General features: G+C 48.4%; 1 protein-coding gene across 2 annotated transcripts in view; it reads left to right on the top strand.

Moving 5' to 3' along the window:
- TRIM44 (tripartite motif containing 44) overlaps positions 1 to 22085 on the top strand; it is a 77079-nt gene that overhangs the window by 22001 nt on the left and 32993 nt on the right. For both annotated transcript variants that reach the window (XM_029582576.1, XM_029582575.1), the window contains exons 3-4: positions 6515 to 6754; positions 12762 to 12781. In XM_029582576.1, the coding sequence (XP_029438436.1) occupies positions 6515 to 6754; positions 12762 to 12781 (260 nt within the window). The remainder of the gene's footprint in view (positions 1 to 6514; positions 6755 to 12761; positions 12782 to 22085) is intronic.

Genomic DNA, 22085 nt, shown 5'->3' with positions numbered 1-22085 from the left:
GTTACGTCGCAGCACTGTCCTGTCAGCCAGAAGGACTAAGTTCTTGAAGGACTCTGCAGTGCCACTCGGTGCTGGTGGGCAGGACGTGGCACTGGAGTGATCTGCCGAGTGCTGCCTGTGTGGTCCTCCCCAACCACTCTGGGCTGTGTGCAAACACCGGGTCTTTGCCTGCTATCTTGTAAGAGTAACGCACTGGTTCAGCCTGCCGCAGTCACTGGGGTGACTCGTTCCGAAAATCAGTGCAGACCCGGGGATGGCGATGCACGTGCAAGAGCTGATCCTAAATTCCAAGCAGAAATAACGCCCAGCTCCTTTGTACAGAGCTTTGCACCTGTTAGAGAGGCAGACTTAAAATTTCACTCCGCAGAGGGCCCGTCACATGCTACATTTGGGTTTTTCATTCTTCGTTTTAAAATTTCCTCTCTGTCCCTCGTTCCCTGGCAGGAAGCCCTAGCTGATGGGAGTGAGCGCCAGTGAACCAGCTCAGGCTGCGTGGGGCTGACTCTTCCCTCCCCGGTCCTCATTCCTTCCTCCCCTCCACTGTCTTTTGTGCTGCACTTCCTGCGAGCATTTTTAATGAGGAGTTTCTCCGCAGGCAGGGCAGGCCCCATTCACAGCCTGACATGCGCTCTAATTAAAAGTAAGAGGTTTCTGAAGCCTGCTGGTAGTGGCTTTCACTGCCTGAATGTCGTATTACTTGTTCTGTCACACAGATGCATAATTTGGTACAAAGGCACGGGTGTGTAGGCCTTCATCCTCCAGGCATCAAAGCTTTCCTCTCCTGCTGGAGTCTACTGGCTTGCAGCACAAATATTGTTAGCAGTAACATTATACATGTGCTAGGTTTCACATGACTGGAATGTGGATAATACAAGTGCACCACTGTCCGCATGCCCATATCCAGTTCAGAAGTTTAATTTTTAGTTTTCTACTCAGTCTGCCTGAACCAAAATGCTACTCTGCGGTATACGGAGCCCTAAAATTGCACCCTTAGAAGTAAAATTACCTTTTTATGTGTTTGTGGGGGGAGAAGGGGTTTTCTGCATCTGGCTGCCTTCTGACCCTCTGCTGACCCCATGGGGGAGCCCCTGTTAGACCTCACAGGCTGTTTGGGCATCTCTGGGCTCCTTTCATGTGTGTAGTCCTACCCTGGTCCTCCGAGGGATGCCCACCAGTCTGTTTTTCGGAATAACAAGGCCAAGGGAAGTCACCTTGAACCAGGGCTGCAGCAAGCAAAGCTCAGGTTCATTGGGGGCGACCTTGGAAAGCAGGTCCAGTTTGGTTCCCCCGAGGGCCTCCAGAGGGGCATTTCTAGCTCTCAGGACACCTGAAAATGAAGGTTTACTCATCAGGGGTGCACCCGGCTTCTCCATCCTTGGATAAAATGAGGATCTGTTGGGGGGTAATTTATATTTCACCTTTCATGTCTGCTCAGCCATGTCAAAGCGACTTACATTCAGCTGCCAAAGTTATTTCCCTGCCCCCAGAGGCTCAGAATGAAAGAGAAAATAACTTTAGTAAACAGGGCCGTAAGGCAGCGGAGAGTGAAGTGAATTGCCCATTGTCGTTACCATGCTAAATCTGGTCCTTGAGAACGTTCACCAGGAAGTGATCAGTGAATATTCGAGAGATTAGATTTCCATACGTTAGTCCATGATCCAGGTTAACCTGCACATTTTGGTCACCTGAAAATCCAAATCTGTTGACCATTCTCCAGGAATGGATTTGAGAAATGCTACGCCAAGGTGTCTCTCTGTGCCACAGCTGCAAACATCTGTACTGTATTTAGCTATCTAAATCACAAAGAAGTGTTCAAGGGGAAAATGCATTACATCCCATACGCTTTATGCTAAATATTCTATTTAGGGAGTGCAAATTTATTCATCAAGTATCTTGTTTGAGTGACACTGAATTCTCCTTCTGGAGATGAGGGTTAACTCTAGCTCGTGGGCCCTGATGGATGCATCTTTTATATCTGCGGGCTTGAAAAGATTCTGAAGAGCATCCCAAAGTGTGTGTGTTTTTTTTGTTTTTACAGCTTTTTATAAGATTGCTTTTGAGAAAAAGAGAGATTAATTTGACAGTAGGCGAGGGGTCAGCAGCAGACTCAGTTCAGGCAAGAGACACAAGATATCTGTGGAAATGCAGATGGGCTGTAGCTGGATGGAGAATGACTCACAAACAGGGCATTGATCCTGAATTGTCCAGCTGGGGTATCCCATCTGACTGTGAGCAGACAGAGCAAGGTGTTGTGAGCTGGAGCACACAGGTAGCTGATTCTCTCCTTCGGGTGGCTCCTGCCGGGTCTCTCAGGTTGCTTGTGCTCTGGGTGCTGAAGTCAGACACCCAGTGGGCTCTGTAAGAGTATATTGGCACTCCGAGAACACCTGTTGGGCCCCTTCCTGTCGCCTGAGTCTGACCCTCTTCTGGGCATCAAGCACACAGAGCACTGTCATCTTGGAGGAGGGAGGGGCATTTTGGGTCAATCCTTTGAAAAATGGGTTTCCCTTTATTGTCTGCCCATGATGAAAATGCCTTTAAGAAGAGACCCCTAGCTTACGTCTGATTTTCTGAAGTTCCTTCAGTTAATGCTCAAAATACTTAACACTTTTGGGAAAACATAATTAGTGCTTCTCATCTTAGGTTTTAACAAAAAAAAAAAAGAAGTTTATTACATAAACACCAGAAAGACGCCTCTTCCCCTAGTACTCTCTCACTTCTCCCCTTGCCTGCCTTACATCTTCCATGCAATTTTTGTGCCTTTTTGCACCGATGATTCCTTTGCTGAACAAGTTTCTGTGTTTGATTCAACCGGAAAAGATACCCAACAACAGTACCTGTGTTGCGAAAACGCCAATAAACACCAATTGTTGATACACCCAAAGAGCCCCTAATTATCTGGAAAATACATTTCCAATTTATAAAGAGCTAAAATCAGAAGTCCTAATTATAATATTGGACAGCAATCCCTGCTTATTCAGATTAATGGCTTAATTACTCAGAGGGATAGCCGTGTTAGTCTAGTGTAGCAAAAAATGACAGGAGTCAGGTGGCACCTTATAGACTAACCAGTTTATTGAAAAATGAGCTTTCAAGGACAGAGTCCACTTTATAAGATGCATGAAGTGATGTACAGGAAATGGCTAAAATATATACAGAACAAAGAGAAGGTACTGGATTAGGCAGGACATGGTGTGGAGAGAGTGTTAAGAGCATTATAGTATAGCCTACTGACAATTGAGGTAAGTGTGAAAAGACAGAATGATTGAGAACAGTTAAGTTCATAGATGGTTGTACTGACTTGTGACACCATTGTCTCTGTTCAGACCTAGGATGATGGTGTTAAGTTTTGGATGAGTTCCAATTCAGCAGTAGGAGTATGGAAACCTTAAGGTCAGATAGAGAATGTCCTGGAAGGTTGAAATGTTCTATTGGTTCTATTGTCAGTAGGCTATACTATAATATCCTGCCTAATCCAGTGCCTTCTCTTTCTTCTGTGTATATTTTACCCATTTCCTGTACATCACTTCATGCATCTGAAGGAGTGGACTCTGTCCTCAAAAGCTCATTTTTTCAATAAACTGGTTAGTCTATGAGGTGCCACCCTGACTCCTGTCATTTTTTGTTTCCTGACAACTCTTGTTAAGTGCCAAGCCATTCTTTATGATGCTTATATCTAGGGATACAAGAACACTTAGATTTTGTAGCAAGTATAATTTTTTATTGATCAATATAAGTATTCTTGGGAGATGCTGATGCCATTTCTCTAACAAACTGATCACTAGCATCTCCTTGTATACATGAACTGATCCTTCTTTTATAGGTAAAATACAATATAGTACTAGGTTAGAAATTCTAGAAGTGCGTGACTACCCAGAGAATAATTAACATGCGGGCCGATACAGTAAACGGCGTGGGAGAGCAGGCAAGCACCCGCTCTCCCGATGCACGCCCAGGCCAGAAAGTTATGCAAATTAGGGCCCACAGTAAAAAGGAGGCGCTAGGGACACTAGCGCGTCCCTAGCGCCTCCTTTTTGACAGAAGCGGCGGCTGTCAGCGGGTTTGACAGCCGACGCTTAATTTTAACGGCATCGGTTGTCGAACCCGCTGACAGCCACGGGTTTGGAAAACGGACGCCGGCAAAATTGAGAATCTGTCTTCCAACCCGCGGGCCGCGAGCAGATTTTTAATTTTTTTTAATTTTTGGGGCCTCCGATCTAATATCGCTATGATATTAAGTTGGAGGGTGTACAGAAAAGCAGTTTTTTCTGCTTTTCTGTACTCTCCTGTAGAAGGAAGATAAAATATTTGGTTTGGTTTCCAGCATCCTGATAGGCTGGGACCCTGGCTAATAATAAAGAAAGGAGCTGAGAAGGACTCCACAAAAGAGCAAAGCTCTATAATTATTATCACCCTCTTTTCAACCAAACTCGTTCCTAGTTCCTAATTGTTTTACAGATGCAATCATACATTACTTAACAACATAAGTCCTGCCATACTGGGTCAGACCAAGGGTCTATCAAGCCCAGTATCCTGTCTCCAACAGTGGTCAATCCAGGCTACAAGTACCTGGCAAGCACCCAGACATTAAATAGATCCCATGCTGCTAATGCTGGCAATAAGCAGTGGCTAAATCCTATTGATTAATAGCAGTTAATGGACTTCTCCTCCAGGAACTTATTCAAAATTTTTTTTAAACCCAGCTGCAATAACTGCCTTAACCACATCCTCTGGCAATGAATTCCAGAGCTTAATTGTGGTTGAGTGATATGGGACATGTCACGATTCTTCCTTACAATAAAGAAACCTTTAAAAAATGTGGTGCAAATTTTTCAGACAAACCTGGATTCTTCACAGCAGGTGACCTGTTTTATTGGACCAACATAAGAATTATCCAGAGGTGATGCGGTAGGCGAGCTTTGTAGAGCACTTCTGCAAAATGGACCTATGGGATCTTCACAGCTTATGTGTAGGAACATCTGTGAATAAGTGATGTTTCTCTAACGAAAGTTATCAGAATCTACAAATTACCTGAAAAAAAAAATGAAGCAGATTTGGTGCTTCACCTTGGACCATCAACCGCTCCAGGCAGCACAGTCACTGCTAGTAAATAGATATGTGGAGGGTGATAAAGGGGCCGGTGAAAAAGGATATGGCAGAGCGGAAGGGTTTGAGGTAGGGCGTGTCCACAGGAGTTTGGGAGGTGAACCTTTTCACAGAAGATGTGGGTCTTCAGTTGGGTCTTTCTAGCATGTATAACGCCTACCTGGGCTACACTTTAGGTGAACAGGGGCTCACACTCAGAACTGCAGCTAAGCCCTTGACTCTCTCTGTCTCTGTCTTTCCTGAATGCAAGTCCTGCTGAGGGGAGGGTGGGGGGAGGGATAAACCAGTAAAGCCCAAGGCATTATTCAGGAGAATTTTCAAAGGAGCTACGCATGTAAATGTAATACACTATGGGAGCAATTTTCAAAAAAAATTTACCTGCATTAAGTGCTCTTAACACAGGTGAAACCTATTGACAATTCAATGGCATATATCAATTTTCAGAAGCCCACTTATACGGTTAAGGTGCATTTACAATTTTAAGTATGTAAATCCTTTTGAAAATCAGGCCTTAAATGTGCTCTATCCTTCTAAGTGCCAATAAGCCATCCAGAGTACAAGATTTCTTTGTTAAATGGCAATTATTAGGCGCTGTGTACATTTTCTTCTTGTCACATTGATGTTCAGGAACAGTTATTGCATAATCCATTACATTCTTCCCTGGGTCCCCTCCATTCTTTTCTAGACATTTAGTGCTATCCCTGGGTATCCTGTGAACAGGCTCCTCTTCATCTTCAAAGGATTCTCCTTCCATACGTGGGCCGCACTGCTTGATGTTCCTCTGTCCTCGCCTGCTCCCTCTCTCTCCACTGGGTGAGCACCAGATCAGTAGCTCTTCTCCTTCAGTTCTCCACCCCACTTCTGCTTCTTCTGTACTGAGGGACACAGGGGTGCCCAGTCAGGTTACCTAAAAGGCAACCTCCAGCCACAAATATAAAACTCCTCACCAGCAAAAATACTTCCCAGGCTCTGCCCTCTCTCCATGACAGGAAGGGTGGACAAAATCACAGAGAGAAATATATAACCAGCCACTGGGTGTGAGCTAGCAGCAAATCCCTCAGCCAAGGCCCAGCTTCCTCACCAAGGCACTGGGCCTGAGATTTCTTGCTGTGGACTGGAGATATAAAAGCTCCTGCTCTCTTAAACTCTAATTCAACGTCAAACACGAGGGGTAATTCAATCTAGAATTGGGAGTGGACCATTGGAGGCTATTCTGGAAAGATGGTGCATTCCTCTACTCTACCGTTTGATCTTGCTGCTAGCCCAGACATTTTAGTGTAAGATACCATTGGGGCCCTGCATCGGCATTTTATGATGATGGATGATAATAATGCAGTGTGCTCTAGCCACGGTTCACCTTTCTTTTTAATACAATGTTCCTCTTGTCAATTGTGTGTTTGCCACATAGGTGACCCGGAGTGAGATGAAGGATATTATTGTGCAAGAGTTTGACAACATGCGCCAGTTGGCCCGTGAGGAAGAACGACGGGCCCTCCACTTGCTGGACTTGCAGGAAGCCGTGGCCAGTGCCCACATGTCGGAAGTCTTGGCAGAAGTGAAAGTCCAGATAGGAAAGTTGATGACCGAGATGGCCGAGATAACCAGGCAGCTGAACACCTTCAATGAATTAGCCTTGCTGAAACCTGAGGTAAGCACAGCAGATACACAGGGCACCCAGTCTGGTAAAAAACCTTAAAACTAGGGCAGTGCCAGGTCATGAGCCAGGTCATGTGTCAAGCTGTCTTCCAATGATATCACACCATGGGCTGATAGAGAGTGACTTGTGAATATTCCGGCATGTCCCTTTCACAAAAAAATGCAAAGAATGCACATTGACTTCATAATCCCTGAGAATTTGAATTATGTTATCATTGGTACTGAAGCAAAGTTAAAACAAAGGATGTCTATGGTTTGCTTTTGTATTGAAACGATGCATTAGACGGATAATTGATGAGTTCCAAAGAGATGTCTAATTGACACGGGAACCACCTTTCTCCTTGTCAGGTTGCTTGTAGTTAAGGGATGGGAGAACCTCTTAACTTTGGTCTCAAGCCAGGCCACATTCTTCATATTTCCTGACCATAGAAACCAATCAAGTGTTTTGATGACTTTCTTGGACACAACTGCATTTGTGCACAGAGGACACTGTTTGACCACAACACCAAGACATGCTGAGTAGGGGAATAATAATGCTTCTAAAAGATTGCCGATAGTTTGGTTAAAAAAGGCCTCAGTCTCTTGAGTCCAGTGCTCTTTCAAGTTCCTCACGTTTCTGTTCAGCAGAAAAACAAAAACCCTTCAGAATTCCTGCCAGGAGAATCTTTAATAAACCCAAAGGAGACGGTCAGCCCATCAGCCGCTTTGCTTTTCTGATGCCGCAGGCATCCGAGTTGCTTATGTGGAAGGTTGACAATCTCTGAGAATACAAGAAAAGCAGAGAGTCCATGAGCAGGGCAGAGGATAAGAGTTTTCTGCTGCAAGCAATGCTCTCCATTTAGCAGGAGATGCATGACATGTCAGATTCAGAAAAGAATGATTACACTTGCACAGTATTTCCTATCTAAGCGGGTGCACATATAAGAACATAAGAAGTTGTCATACTGGGTCAGACCAATGGTCCAGCAAGCCCAGCATCCTGTTTCCAACAGTGGCCAATCCGGGTTACAAGCCAGGGCAATTACCCAAACATTAAATAGATCCCAAGCTACTGATGCCAGTAATAGCAGTGGCTATTTCCTAAGTCAATTAATAGCAGTTAACGGACTTCTCCTCCAGGATCTTATCCCAAACCTTTTTTAAACCCAGCTACACTAATTGCTCTAATCACATCCTCTGGCAACAAATTCCAGAGCTTAATTGTGCTTTGAGTGAAATAATTTTCTCTGATTTGTTTTAAATGTTCTACTTGCAAACTTCATGGAGTGCCCTCTAGTCCTTCTGTTATCTGAAAGAGTAAATAACCGATTCACATTTACCCGTTCTAGACCTCTCATGATTTTATAGACCTCTGTCATTTTCCTCTCAGCCATCTCTTCTCCAAGCTGAACAGCCCTAACCTCTTTAGTCTTTCCTCATAGGGGAGCTGTTCCACCTCCGTTACTCTCCTCCTCATCTCTCTCCTACCTCCTTCTGTTCTCTTTCCCCTCTGTCTCCCCTACACCTCCTTCCTTCTTCTCCCCTATCCTCATTCAAATCTCCTCTCTTCCCATCCCCCCCACTCTGTGCGCCATGCCCTTCTCTCCTCCTGCTCACTCAGTCACTCCTTTCTTTCTTACGGGCCAATACAGTAAAAACGCAGGCGAGCGGGCAATTCAGTATTTTAATTTGTTAAAATTAGGCCCAGCGGTAAAAAGAGGCGCTAGGGACACTACTGCATCCCTAGCGCCTCTTTTTTGACGGAAGCGGCGGCTGTCAGCGGGTTTGACAGCTGACGCTCAATTTTGCTGGCATCGGTTCTCGAGCCCGCTGACAGCCACGGGTTCGGAAACTGGATGCCGGCAAAATTGAGCGTCCAGTTTTCGACCCGCCAGCCACGGGCCCATTATAAATTTTACATTTTTTTTATTTTTTACTTTTTTAAACTTTGGGGGCCGCCGACTTAATATCGCCATGATATTAAGTCAGAGGGTGTACAGAAAAGCAGTTTTTACGGCTTTTCTGTGCACTTCCCCAGCGCTGGCAGAAATTAATGCCCACCTTTGGGTAGGCGCTAATTTCTGAGAGTAAAATGTGCGGATTGGCTGCACATTTTACTTTCTGTATCGCGCAGGAATACCTAATAGGGCCATCAATATGCATTTGCATGCTGCAGGCTCTATTAGGTTCGGGGGTTTGGACGCGTGTTTTGGACGCGCTATTACCCCTTACTGAATAAGGGGTAAAGCTAGCGCATTGAAAACATGCATCCAAATGCCGGCTAACAGTGCGCACTGTACTGTATCGGCCTGAGAAGGGAGGGGAAGCAGAGCTATTTGAAGTGAAGAGGGACTGAGCTAGGAGATGGGTACTCACTCTCCTCTTATCTTCTCTTCTCACTAAGAAGGGTGGGAAGGGGGCTGAGCTGACGGAAGAGGAAGCCATTCTCTCTCACTCATGTTCCTCTTTTAATGCCTAGCCTCACTGTTTCTTCCTGCCCGTTGGGGATGGGAACCCCTGCAGGCCACAAACACCGCTGCTGCGTTTCTTTTCTTCTCCCCGTGGAGGGTGGGAACCTGCGGGCACATCACTGAAACCGCGCCATCGCAGTTCTTGATTTCCCGCCTGCTCCCAGCCCCCCCTGCGGGATGTCCATCATTAGGTACTGCTTTTGTCTTTGGAGGCAGGGTGAGGGGGCCACCGTGGCAGGGGTGTTTGGCAGGGGCACCTTTTAATGCTCCAAAATTCTGCCGCCTCGCCCTGCGTCATGATAGATCTGCCCCTGCTAAATAACCAATAGACTGTTGCTTTCTTGCACCTATTCAGATTATCCATGGCCTCCACTTGATCCACATTAGCTGAATGAAATGTCTGAAAAAATAGAATATAAAACAATTTCCTCATACTACCTTCTGAGTTCTACTCAACAAAAGTGACATCAGGCAGTGGAAGGCCAGACCCTTCACCCCAGTGATCTATTAGAAGGGAATGATCCACTGTGTCGAGCACGGGTGAACCCTGGCTACTATCTGCCTGCACCCTGACATCACTCAGTAAAGCCAGTAGCCAGGTCTCCCTACTAAATCCCTTTCTAAAAGCAGATTGACAGGGTCGCAGACCTCCTGCCTTCCGCAAAATGCTGATAAACCACTTTTTCTAGCACCTCCTACGAGCATCATTTATGTATGATTTAGTCAAGGACATGCGCATGCATTGTCCTCATGGTGACACGTGCAGAAAAGTGATTGAATTAGCACTCGTGTGAAGCTTGTGAGCAGATGCGCCATTTGGCAGCTAAAGTTGAAGCTCCTCCCCCATTTTAAATTTGTGCTAACTCAACCATTTTTCTGCATATCTGAGCTTTTGAAATTGATGTGAGGCTGAGCAGAATTTACATTTGTCCATAAATTTGTAAAATGAACCCAGATCCGGCCCTACCTCCATTCTGCACACTAGTGTTCAGTCTCTGCTGTTCCCCCAGCGCTTTCAAAGGCCGGGCTAGGGAGGATGGGGTGCAGAGCGGGATCCTGAACACCAGTCTCTCCGTCTTGCCTCTTGCACATAGGGGGAGTGTAGTAGCTCAGCGGCTCACTGTGCTATGTCACAGCATTATTTTAACAAGTTGTGTAGATGCTAGTCAGCAACAAATAAATAGCTGTGTTCAGGAACAGTACAGGGAGTTTTTCAAGCACGAGTGCGGGTCAGAACATCATTAAAATGAGCGTTTTATAGATGATTAGTTCTATTATCTGGGACAGAAATAGAGATCAGGAGGTCCTTGTGGAGTCACGGAGTATCAGCTCCTGCTGATTCAACTCTTGCCATTTGGCTTCAAGTCTCTTGTGTCTACAGCATCCATTACACACCCTGTGCAGAACTGCAAAACTTTCTTAATTCCAGTGGGAAAAAGCTGATATAATCATCAGAAGTACAGCTGCTGGAGAGACGGGGCTGATTCTACAGAACAGCAAAGAGCTGGCTGTCTCCCCTGGAGACCCCGTGTTAAACCCAGCCTGCGGCTAATGAGTTGTGAGGGTCTCATCTGGGCTTCCCAGCCTGCTTTGTGAAGTCACTCAGTATTGTGCTGCTAGGCCCTGACAGGCAGCTTTCCTATCCTGAAACGCAGCATGCTGTCCCAGGAGAGTATACTCAGATCCAGGGTATCAGTTCAGCAGTTGCTGGGAGCATGGGCTTGGATTAGGATGTTCCATCCTCTGCTGCACGCCTGCTCCTGTAATTCCTGTGCTGAAACCCTCCAGGTTTATGGCTGTTTGATGTAAGAGTGTGTATGGGGGGGTGGTCATTAAAGCATCCCTCACCATATTCATTGGAGTCTTCCCAGGAGGCTAGATGGGTGATGTCGGAGAGCGCTGGCATGTGTACTGTTCCCTGACGCTCCCCAGTGGAAGATACCTTGCTAAGGAGTGTGGTTTTACAAAACTCAGGAAGCCACTTTGACTCGTATTCTCTTTCGCCCAGTGTTCTGTCTTGAGAAGGTGACTAAAGCTCAAGGTCAGAGCCCTCGGGCCATACGTCCAAGGAAGATCCTGAAATTGAGAAGACATCAGAAGAGTTGGAGAGTAGTGATAGGGGAACTGGTCCCATCCTTAAGGTTTGCAGAGTGGATGTTGGTTGGGAGTCCGATTGAGGACTGCCTGACAGGGAGATTACTTTCAGAGCTGCTGAGTAGGAAGAATTAGCTCAGTCTCTTCTGTTCAGGAGAGTATTGCAGCTCCATTACTGTACAGGGACCTGCACACCAGAGAAGGGGAGAGCATGAGGAAAGTCCCATTCTCTTAAGAGCTAGTGCATAGTGCAGGGGTAGACAACTGGAGTGCCACAAACAGGCCTGGTTTTCAGGAGATCCACAATGAATATGCATGAGGTAGATCTGCACGGGCTGGAGAAAGTGTAATTTTCCCTGCATCAGGAAAGAACCCACCAGTCCCAAATGTGCCCCTCAGCCCTGTCAGCCAGTGGTACAGGTGCTGGAACTGGGCAGCTCTGCTCCTGATTGGTTCTCTTGAGACATAGGACATCTCCTAAACTGTGAATTTAGCATCTTTAGAGGTCAGACTGGAATCAAATTATTTGGGTTTTAGAAAAAAAAGTAAAAACTGGCTATTTTTAGGTAGATAATGGCTGTGTGGAGAATAAGGGCAGAAGAAATAAGGCTGCAGGCATTATATTTCTGGCGCTATGCTAATTATTGTATGGGGGTGGATCAGAATTTTGTAAAATATGTTTTTTAATTGATGTTAAGGTTTTTTTTTTTTTTCTTATTTTGATGTTTGTTTGATGTTTATTGTTATACACTGCTTTGGGCAGCTCTTGTATCTGGGAGTGCTGTGTATATATAACAGATAAGGACCTGCAAGGCCTCTGATAGGAAGCCACTTTGGTAGGTTTGGGGATATTTAGAAATTGAAAATAATGCCAGAGGGAGCCCATTCACATATTCAAAGCGTGCCGGGCGTTCTGCTTGCACTGCAGAAGGTTTTGCTCTAAGGGATCCTGCCCCCTCCCACCCACATTATTAATCAGACGGTGCCGTCCGCGCCATCGGTCTCCCCCAGTTTGCACGTTTTAGCAGCCAGCTGTATTCTGAGGGAGAGACAGGGCTATGCAGGGCAAAATCTTTCATTTCCTTGTGTTTTGGGCTCTTGCTTTTTTCTTGCTATGTTTTGAGTTTTAGTGCATGCAAAAAGCCCCAAACAACACGAAGGGAACATTTAGTTGTATTTATTTGGAAATGACACAAAGCAGCACAACATGTGCATCCCTACAGGGCGAGAAAAGGGAGGGTCCTTTGTGATTGGAAGCAAACCAGCTGGATCCTGGTGGGAATTCAGCCACTTTTCCTGGAAAGATGCCCCAGGCCACACTCCCTGCTGAGGCATCCGCGGTGGAAGAGACTGGAGAGGGGGAAGGGCTATCTGGAGAACTTCTGAGCTAAGTGCATCAGATGAACTGTAATAGCGACATCTCCTGCGTTGCTAATTTTGTTTTCTCTCCCACAGAGCCGAGAACAAGACCCCAGGTAAGAGAAAATGTGATTTTTTTTTTCCTCTCCTAAGCCCTTCCGTAATATCTTTAGTTGGAATCCAGGCGGGATTGTAAGGTTACAAAAGGGCACACGCCATTGATTGCAATGTCTTGTCACTGTGAAAGCTGCCACTGAGTGTGATCCGTGGATAGTAAATTGTTATTCATGCTGCTGTTAACCCAGAATTTGTGATCTTGTAATAGGTTTGCTGCTAACATGCAAAGTAATAAATACTGGGGAATGGGCATGAATTTCGGGCACGCTTTCCTTTGATCTCATTTCATGAACCAAACACAGATCTGATCAAATACCCAAGTTTGCAAACTCAGGGGGGGTCAGTTCCCCAAGCCGGGTTAGAAGTTTAACCCATGTTAAAGGCCGTGCGGTAGCAATAATGTGCAATATTTTAAATTGCACATGTTATCTTACCCCTAATAGTGCAAGTATGGTAATGAGATGCAAAGCAGCTCATTTCTAGGCAGTGGCATTCAAATAAAATATCGCAGCTCGCCTGAAAAATTGCAAGCAGCGTTGTTTTAATGAACGTTAGCTGCAACTCGTAGCTAACGTTCCCCCGGGGCTGTCAGTTAAAGGGACCTGAGTGACCTGGATGAACCCCCAGGCCAAAGATTGTTAAAACCTGGGAGTCTCGTGAGATCCCAGTCGCACCACTTCTAGTGGCACCCCCCAGGCACAAAATAAAAATGTGCACAAAGGCCCCTGCCCTCTTCCCAGCTCCCGTCATACCTTAGTGTCCCTGATGGCCATCAGATGGCGCAGGGCCCGGAGCCTAGGGGGCGCTCCAGGCCCCGCTAGGCCAGCAGGGACACTAAGGTATGACGGGAGGGGTCTGGCTAGGGGGCTCATTGTGTCATAGGCTTGAAGTTGGAAAGGGGGAGGGGCCTTTGCCACTTGAATTTTAAGATATATTTTTTTTTACTTTTAGTGCCTAAAGGTGGTGGAGTCTCACAAGACCCTCCGAGTTTTTGGGAAATCACCAGGTTTTTCTCTCTCATTCGAGCTGCTTGGGCCCTGTTAGTAACTCGGGGGAAAGCGCCGCGCAGTCTGCTAAGCTGCGGTACGGAAGCTCAGTAAACCCCCTCCGTTTTGGGTTCTTCCAGCTGAGTCAGAACCGCTCTCTGTCAGGCTCCGGCCTCCTCCGCCTCCGCTCACAACGGTGCCTGGAGATTTCCTTCCTGCTGCTGTTGTATCCCCCTAGCTCTCAGCCCAGGAGCTGCACCCGATCTACGCGGACCCCGGCTCTGGCTTCCAGGTGTTGCTCTCAAGCGACGGCTGCGACTCCCTCCGCAGCATCCCCAGCCGTTAACTGCCTGACTTGGGTGTCAAACCCACTGAGTCACCGGGCCAGCCCCCGCAATTTTGATATTTTGTTAGTCTGGGCGACCAGCCCTTTCTTTCTGCATGAACCAGGGGACATACGACTAAAATATCCCGGGCTAAGACCCCAAACGCCGGTCTGTCAGCACTGTCTTGGGCTACGTCCTGTCAGGCCACCTTCTCTCTCTGTCTGGCTTACCCAGAACAGGTTCTCAGACGCCGACAAGCCAAGTTACGTTTGCTGTCGGAGGCTTTACAGAATGGCCTGCTCGCCCACGGCTTCTCTGCTTTCCAGCGTGAGCAAAACCAATGTCACCTCCCTTCTTCCGCTGACCGTTCCTCTCCCTGTGCGGCCAAGCATCTGTCTGGCTTTTGCTGTTGCTTTATCCGTCTCTTTGGCCATCTTAAGATCATCAGGTACCATCGCCCCCAGATCCTGCTCTTCTTTTGTGCTTAAGAGTATTTCACCCCCAATGCTGTACCTCTCCCTCCGGTTTCTGCTTCCTAACAGGCGATTTTTAAGACGAGCGTGCATGTCACCATACGCTTGCCTGTCGGCGTGCGAGCGGACATATGCTTGAATTTTAAACCACGCACGCACTTGTCCGCGTAATTTAAAATATGCGTCCTGCGGGTAAGTAGACTCCTAATTTTAAGAGGGTACACGAGCAAGCCTACTCTGTGTACCTCCCATAGGACTTTGCCGCTTTAACGCACGCATGTAAGCAGATTTTAAAATACGCTCGCATGAGGGGCATTCCCAGTTATTCCACCAGTTTGCCCAGTCAATCTCGAGGTCATCTAGACTCCTCTGATTCTTTATCCTGCACGCCCCCCAGTTGACCCGGACCCCTCACCCTGTCGTGTAAGCCCCAAAACACGAGATCTGCAGCCTTGCTCCTCACCGGGAGCAGCAGTAAAGTTATATTTGGCTAACAAGCTGCCACGCGCTGCGGCCTCTCAGTTTAAAATACAAAGTTATGTGCGTAATGATTGGCTCCTTCCTGGACCGCCCATGCGCTGCCCCCTTATCCAGACACTTACCCACATTTTAGCGCGAGCAACGCTTTTAAAATTGACTCCTTGATGCATAGCTCTGTATTTTGTTAGCATTAGATCTTGGCCTCCAGACTCTAGACCCTTCCTGAAGCTTCACTAAATCCCTCCTGTGTTCCACACCAGGTCCAGTATTGCCCCCTGCTGTGCGGGTTCCGTTACCAATTGACAGAACAATTCTTGCAGAGAATGCAGGAGCTCCCTGCTTCTAGAAGATACCACAGCTGGGATGCCTCATCAGCGTTCGGCAGATTGAAATCCCCTAGCGATAGCGCCTTCCCTTTCCCAGCAAGCCTGTGAATGTCCTCCATTAAATCTCTATCCATCTCCTCTGTCTGTGTATCTCACCAGTATAAATAGATGTTCCATTCCCTCTTTCCAGATTAACCCACAGGGCCGCCTCCTTACCTCGAAAGCCCTGCGGTTCTGTTGCTTTAATATTATTCTTTATATAGTGCCACACCTCCCTTCCCTCTTACTCGGTCCTTCTTGCATAGATTGTAGCCGGGCTTAACCATATCGCAGGCAGGGTTTTCCATGTACCAGGTCTCCGTGACAGCCACTATTTCTGAGTCCAGCTGCTTCTAGATCCAGGACTTTATGTCCCATACTATTAGTGTACCTTTTACCCCATATTTCCCATTTCTAGATGAGTATTTAATGTTTTACTTATGTTCGCCCATCCCTGATGATCCTAGTTTTAAAGCCCTTCTCAATACTTCTGCCAGTATTTGTGTTGGAAGTAGCTACAAGGTTGAGGTACGTGTGCAGCTCGGCCAACGCCCCGGGAAGGTGTCTGCCTTACTCTTGGACACGATTCCCATGCTCTGTCCGTGTCACACTGTCTCCTTGGGTCTGTGCTTACTGCATACTTATGGGTGTTTTTTTGGTTTTTTTGGAGGAGGGATAATTCTGTGGCGGGAGTACTTGTGAGGCTGCCATGGTGCATAGGCTAAGGATCAATTGAAATAGAATATTTTGATGAGTCTGAATAAATGGGTGGTTGTAATGTCACTGAACAACCAGGGCTGTCCTTAAGGGGTGAGGGCAAACCGGGCTGACAGCCCTGGACCCGGCACTGCTGCGTTATCCCCATCTTCATTACCTGACATCACTCAGAAGTGCCAGCGGGCTAGAAGCTGCAGAGATTTCAGGACCAGGCCATGATGTGTAGTACCCCTTTCCCTGGGGGGGCTCCCTTAATCTTTGGGTGAGGGGAGATCTGGTCCGGCTGAATCTCCCCAGCCCCTGCACCCTACTAGAGTCAGCCCCGGTGAACAGCATAGGGAAAACTCACCTCTGTGAGCAGTGGGCCTCCTTATAACGCTCTGTAAGCCATAGCCAGTCATTACAGTAGCCACATTCTGTTACGAGGGAGGGATGTGCCAGCTCCAGCCTGCTTCTTATAAAGGGGGATCGCTGTGCTGCAGTCAGTATTGATACTTTGATGTTTTGAAATAGAAAGCACGCGGCCCAGCTCTGGGAATACACGGCACAGTGGGCTCTTGGGTTGGCCCTGGCTCTTCGTACCTGTTGATGAAGGGTGCCAGCTTCCAAATGTGACAAAAAGTCCGTCGCAATTAACAACAACGCACCAAACAGACAAATGCCGGCTGCCAAGTAGATGTTACTGCAGAAATGTTTTTTCCTGCGCTCATAGTGTCACAGCGAGCGAGGCAATGAAATGCACACACTCAAAAAGTGTTTGCACAGAGCTCATTAGATGGAACCGTGGTGTGGTGACTGACACGGGTGCCGGAAGGGGACACATCTCAGTGTCAGCCTCCCGTCTTCCCTGTGCGGCGAGAGCCCTTGTAAGCGGTGAGCTGGGGAGATCCAGACGGGAAGTCGCAGCACTGTGACACATGGGTAGCCTTCAGGCCTGTTTTGTACGAAATGACAGTTCTCACCATCACTGAGAGCCAAAGTGACGAATCCTTTTGCAGAGAGAGCAGGAATGTTCTCTGCTGAGCGTGGCACGCATGGAAAATGAAGTGACGAAGATCCTGCTGCTTAAAATAACACAGAACCTGGATTCAAGAATCTTAAATGGCTCTAGGTTTGTAATTAACTTTTTTATTGTGCCATGTTCCACCAAAGTACAGAAGGAACTGGAATGCTTAATGATACAGGGATTATAAAGCTCTCTACAGACCTTAAAATGGCAAAACTCTCCAATTCGGCTCTGTGTGGCATGTTTTCTACCGTCAAATATTTCACAGGTAGCCAATAATCGAGAGCCGCTACCTCGGTATCACCCGGTTGGAGGAGGAAGGAAGGACAAGCTCGGCTGGAGCTGGGACAAGATAAAGAGGGATTTTTATAAGTCCAGCATAACAGAAATTATTCCCCTGGGAAGCAACACGTTCTTAGTGTACCCGGAACCCCTGCACACGGAGTCATGAAGCTGCAAGGACCTGTTTCACAGCTCCTGGGGATGTCCTATGCCTGTAAAAATAATTCCTGTTCTCGGTGTGTGCCAGTCGCTTCGGTCCTTTGTGTGACAAAATTTGCCGCGGTTGAATCATGTTAGGGTGAGGAAGAGATGGCCCTTTCCCATAATGGGAGAAAAGCCTTAGTAACGCAGGCCCTGAGTGTGGAAAGCAGTGCTAGGAAAATAAAAAGACGCAGGCCCGCACGGCCATTTCCGGTGCCAGCCTCTGCAAGAGGTTTACACTGCCAGGCCACGGCAGTGTCCATACACGGTGTCGATGCAGCCTGCGGCCCTGTGAGCCCCTCTAAGACCTCTGCGCCTGTCCTTTGTCTCATTTTGTCGATGGACAGACCCAGCTGTCCTGTCCTCATCAGGAATCGAGGCTTCGCTCCCGGAGGCCTGAAAACCTGAAAGTGCCTGATAAAAAAAGGCAGGTTTGCCCCAAGCATCATTGATTTTTCAGGCTGAAAGTTGCAAAACGTTTTAGTTTTGCTGTGTGCCGTGTCTTTGTTCATTTCTGACTTGTTTGAGGTTTTCTTTCATTCACAGGCCCGCGGAGTTCGTTATTTGCGAGAGTGAGACATGCACTTGAAAGGTGTTGTCACCACATCTGGTGGAAGCTGATAATTATGGGGGGAAAGGATGCTTTGTTTCCTGCAGGTAGCTTCAGCCTCCTGGGAACAGCACTCACATCCTGCAAAGGTTCCATAGTCAGAGCATTAAGAGGTTGTGGCTGCCACGACTGCGAGATGTAAGAACCGTGGTGCAGAGATGGGGGTCAGAACATGGCCGCTGTCGCTACCGGACACCCACCCTTCATCCAGGCGTTGCCTGGAGACCTGGAACCAGGGACCTGGAGCCCAGTGCTGGTACCCTGTGAAGTGCAGAAGAACACAACCTTTCCTCAGCCAGTCAGAAACCAGGAAACGCTCCATAAACAACTCCTCATTACTTTAAGTAAACCACGATCACCTCCTTCCCCAAACTGACCTCCAGCGGGGACACTGATACTAATCTTCTGAAGCCCAGATGTGAGGGGATCGCAGTGCTTCTGACCAGGCCCAGGTTTAGGCATGGGCGATCTGGAGTAGGCCCCCCCTGCCGCTCTCTGGTGTTCGAGGGGTGTTCCCCCTGCTGCCCACTCTCCAGTGGGACCTCCACACCCTGCTTCTCTGCCTATGGGAGCCACAATCTCAGATCCGGCCCTGGTTCTGGCCACATCTCATAGAAACAGAGAAGCTCAGAATACGACGACAGATAAGGACCGCAATGCCCATCCAGTTTGCCCGATTTACTTTCTGGTGCAATAACCTGGTCCGCAGTGGTTCACTGGCTTTCCTTCACGTCTTTATAACGAAGGCTCCTCTGTGCCTGTCGCGGGCTTCCTTGAATTCCTTTATTGCTTTTGCCTGCGGCTGCTCCTCTGGGAGGGCGTCCCGGGCAGCCACCGCCCTGTCTGGAAGAAGTGTTTCCTCATGCTGCTGCTGCTGAGCTGAGCCTCAGGTCCTGACATCGTGCACAGCACTGCGGCATTCCTGTGTAATGAGGTGCATTAGGTACCGGTATGGTTAGTTTGGCGTGTTTATGTACACTGCGGTGAGGAGTTGTAAGAAACAGGCCCCTGACCTGGATCGCACAGGATGCAATTCTTCACAGGCAGGCTGAAATTTCTCTGATGGTTTTCGTTCATATTCTGTTGGGGGGGGGGGGGGGGGGGTGTTCCTTTTTCTTTTAAAATCATAATTGTTGAGGTCCATTCTCACCGCAGAGCAGCTAGTTAAGTTAGCCGGATACAGATTTTCAGTTATCCGTCTAAATATCGGCCTCATTTATATTGTAAACAGTAGGTTCAGTTTAAGAGCAGACAACGATGCTGTCGTGATATTTTTTTCAAATTGGAGGGTATGCTGTGACGGCTCTTCTTTTACTGAGATGTGTGTTTTATTCCTGCTACTCCAGTCCAGACAGTCACTGAGAACTGGACTCCCTTCCACTGTCAGCAGATCTGATGGATTCAGGATCACGGCCACGGAGAAGCCGCTCTATTGTGCGCCTAAAAGGCCTTGCAACACTGAAGAATCCCGCTGGAACAAGTTCATCACTCCCGCGGGGAATCACCTGACATCTCCCAAATACCAGGGGAATCGATTTGCCCTCCTGCTTGCTTCACCCAGCACCATGGGAGCCAGTCTGCAGATTCCAGCCCTGGCGGAAATCACTTCAGTCACTACCCCACCCCGAGAAAAAACCCACTGGAGCCGACCCAGTGCTTCTGAGCCCAGCAAGCTGACACCTCAGCTCCAACAGCCCAAGAACCATCCTGACATGCCCGAGCCCTGCAGGAGTCAGCCAACAACCCCCTACCCAAACACAGCTGGAGGCAACCCGGTGCTCACCGACCCCGGGGGAAGCTGCAGGAGTCGATCAGCACCCCCAGCACTCTGTTTACACTGTTGCCTTTGACGTCTCTCAAACTCTTTTTTTTTTTCTTTTCATTGACACCTTTTCTCTCCACACCAAACACCGCGGCCATGCAGGGTGATCGGGATAAAAAAAAGGCAGCTTGGACAGTTTTTTTTTAAACTATCAGTTAATCCTCATATCCCCGGCTGGAGATTTAATCTCCTCCCCTGACAGCAGTTGTGTGTCAGATTGAGAGAAGGGCCGAGAAGGGCATCTCTGCGGCTTGTGGAGGGCAGCCGGGCGCAGGTGAGCAAGACGAGCCACTGCATCCTCGCTTAGGCCCAGCTTGGTTAGAAACCTTCCTGCGGCTTGGCACTGGATCAGGGGGTGGATGTGTGCTGGCTCTCGAGCTTTCTTGGAAAGCGACGCGCTCTGAGCCCAGAGACAGAAAATCTATTGTCCTGGGGGGGGTCAAACTGAAAGGTCAAGAACGCCGTCTGCAGCTCCTCCTCATCTCCTGCGCTAAGCGGGGCATAATGAGCTGGGCCTTCTCCCTATCCCTCACTAAAAGGGAGAAGCTGGGGGCGGGACCCCAGACAATTAATTCTCTGTTCTGCAGGACTTGTTTGCTGCGGCAGAATGACCGAGAGGCGGCGGGGGACGACCTTTCACCCAAGGCCCCTCTGCCCTCCGGCGCCTGGGCCTCTTGTCTGCAAGGAATGAAAACCTGCAGCCTGCGGGGTGAGGGAAAAGCCGCGGCCTCTGCTCCCGAGAAACGCCGGCAGCGAGCGGCAACGGGCGGGGTTCAGGGCCCAGCGCGGCTGCCTCGGCTCCTGGTTCTGCCGGCAAGAGAGGTCCAAGGCCGGGTTGGCCTGGGCGACGGTAATTTGTAGCCCGATTGGCCCGGTGGATGAGCCGGCGTCCCCCTTCCTGGCTGGGAGGACGTCGCAGACAAGCGAGCGGGAGGCGCTCAGTGTGCGATGGCGGAATCGCCACAGGGCCTTGTCAGCCCTTCAAACAGAAACCTTCACAAAATAATCGTGTTGTGTCTGTGTCCTCCCCTCCTTCCTAGCCTGCCATGTGCGCCGGGCTTCCTGCTGCCTGCTTGGCGCCCTTGGCAGGTGTTTGGACTACTTTTGGCTAAATTAAGTGCCAGTGTTCACCCTGTGGCAGATGCAGGCCAAACGGTTTCCATGGCAACCGTGGGCGAGGGAAGCAGCTTAATTCCAAGAACTGATAATTAACTTTGGGGAGGGGGGGAGGAGGAGAGCTTATAAGGGTAGCTGGAAGTGTGAGGCTGGGTAATTATAGAAGGTGGAGGGATGGCACAGGGGCTCAGCGTGAGAGCAGACTGTCCATCTCCCTCATGCATTCATTGCAGATGTGAGCGTACAAACAGTCAATGCGGGCCTGGGTTTTACCTGTGCAAATGCCCGTTACCCGTGTAAGTGGGCCTTTGAAAATTGCCACAGTCTGTGCCAGGCATTCAGGCTGGGAGAAGTACAGGCGAGATATCTCCTAGGGCAGAAAGCACTGGGCACATGCAGTGGACCTTTCTTAAGGAAACTATTTAATTTCCCGTATCCAGAAATAGCTCTTTCCCCTCTCCTCTGTGCATGAAACGCACGAGCAAAGTCATCCCATGCGTGCCGCAAGGACCCGGAAGGCGTATATTCCCCTCGCATATATTCCTGGATGTTCCTTCTCTACATGCGTGCTTAAGCACGACACACGTCCTCCCTGTCTTCACAAAATGAACCGGAGGATGTCACAGCGAGGATGGGAGCTTCGCCAAATGGCCACTTTTGCCCCATGGAGCTGCCAGGCTGAGAGAGACAGGGATGTTCCTCCGTAAACGTGGGTGGGAAAAAAAACCCTTGCCAGGATCAGGGTTTTGTATTGCTGAGCAAGGAGACACAGAGATGATGGAAACTGCGACCAGGCAGGCCGTGAAATAAAACAGAACTGCAGTCCTGTGCATTGTATATTGTTCTGAAGCGGCATTTCTTGAATGAATCCTTTAATATCCGCCAGCAGGTTTTCAGCTGTGTCAGCAGAGAAACGTTT

The sequence above is a fragment of the Rhinatrema bivittatum genome, chromosome 17, assembly GCF_901001135.1.
Source record: "Rhinatrema bivittatum chromosome 17, aRhiBiv1.1, whole genome shotgun sequence".
NCBI classification, from domain to species: domain Eukaryota; kingdom Metazoa; phylum Chordata; class Amphibia; order Gymnophiona; family Rhinatrematidae; genus Rhinatrema; species Rhinatrema bivittatum.
This window is presented reverse-complemented; position numbering and strand designations above follow the sequence as displayed.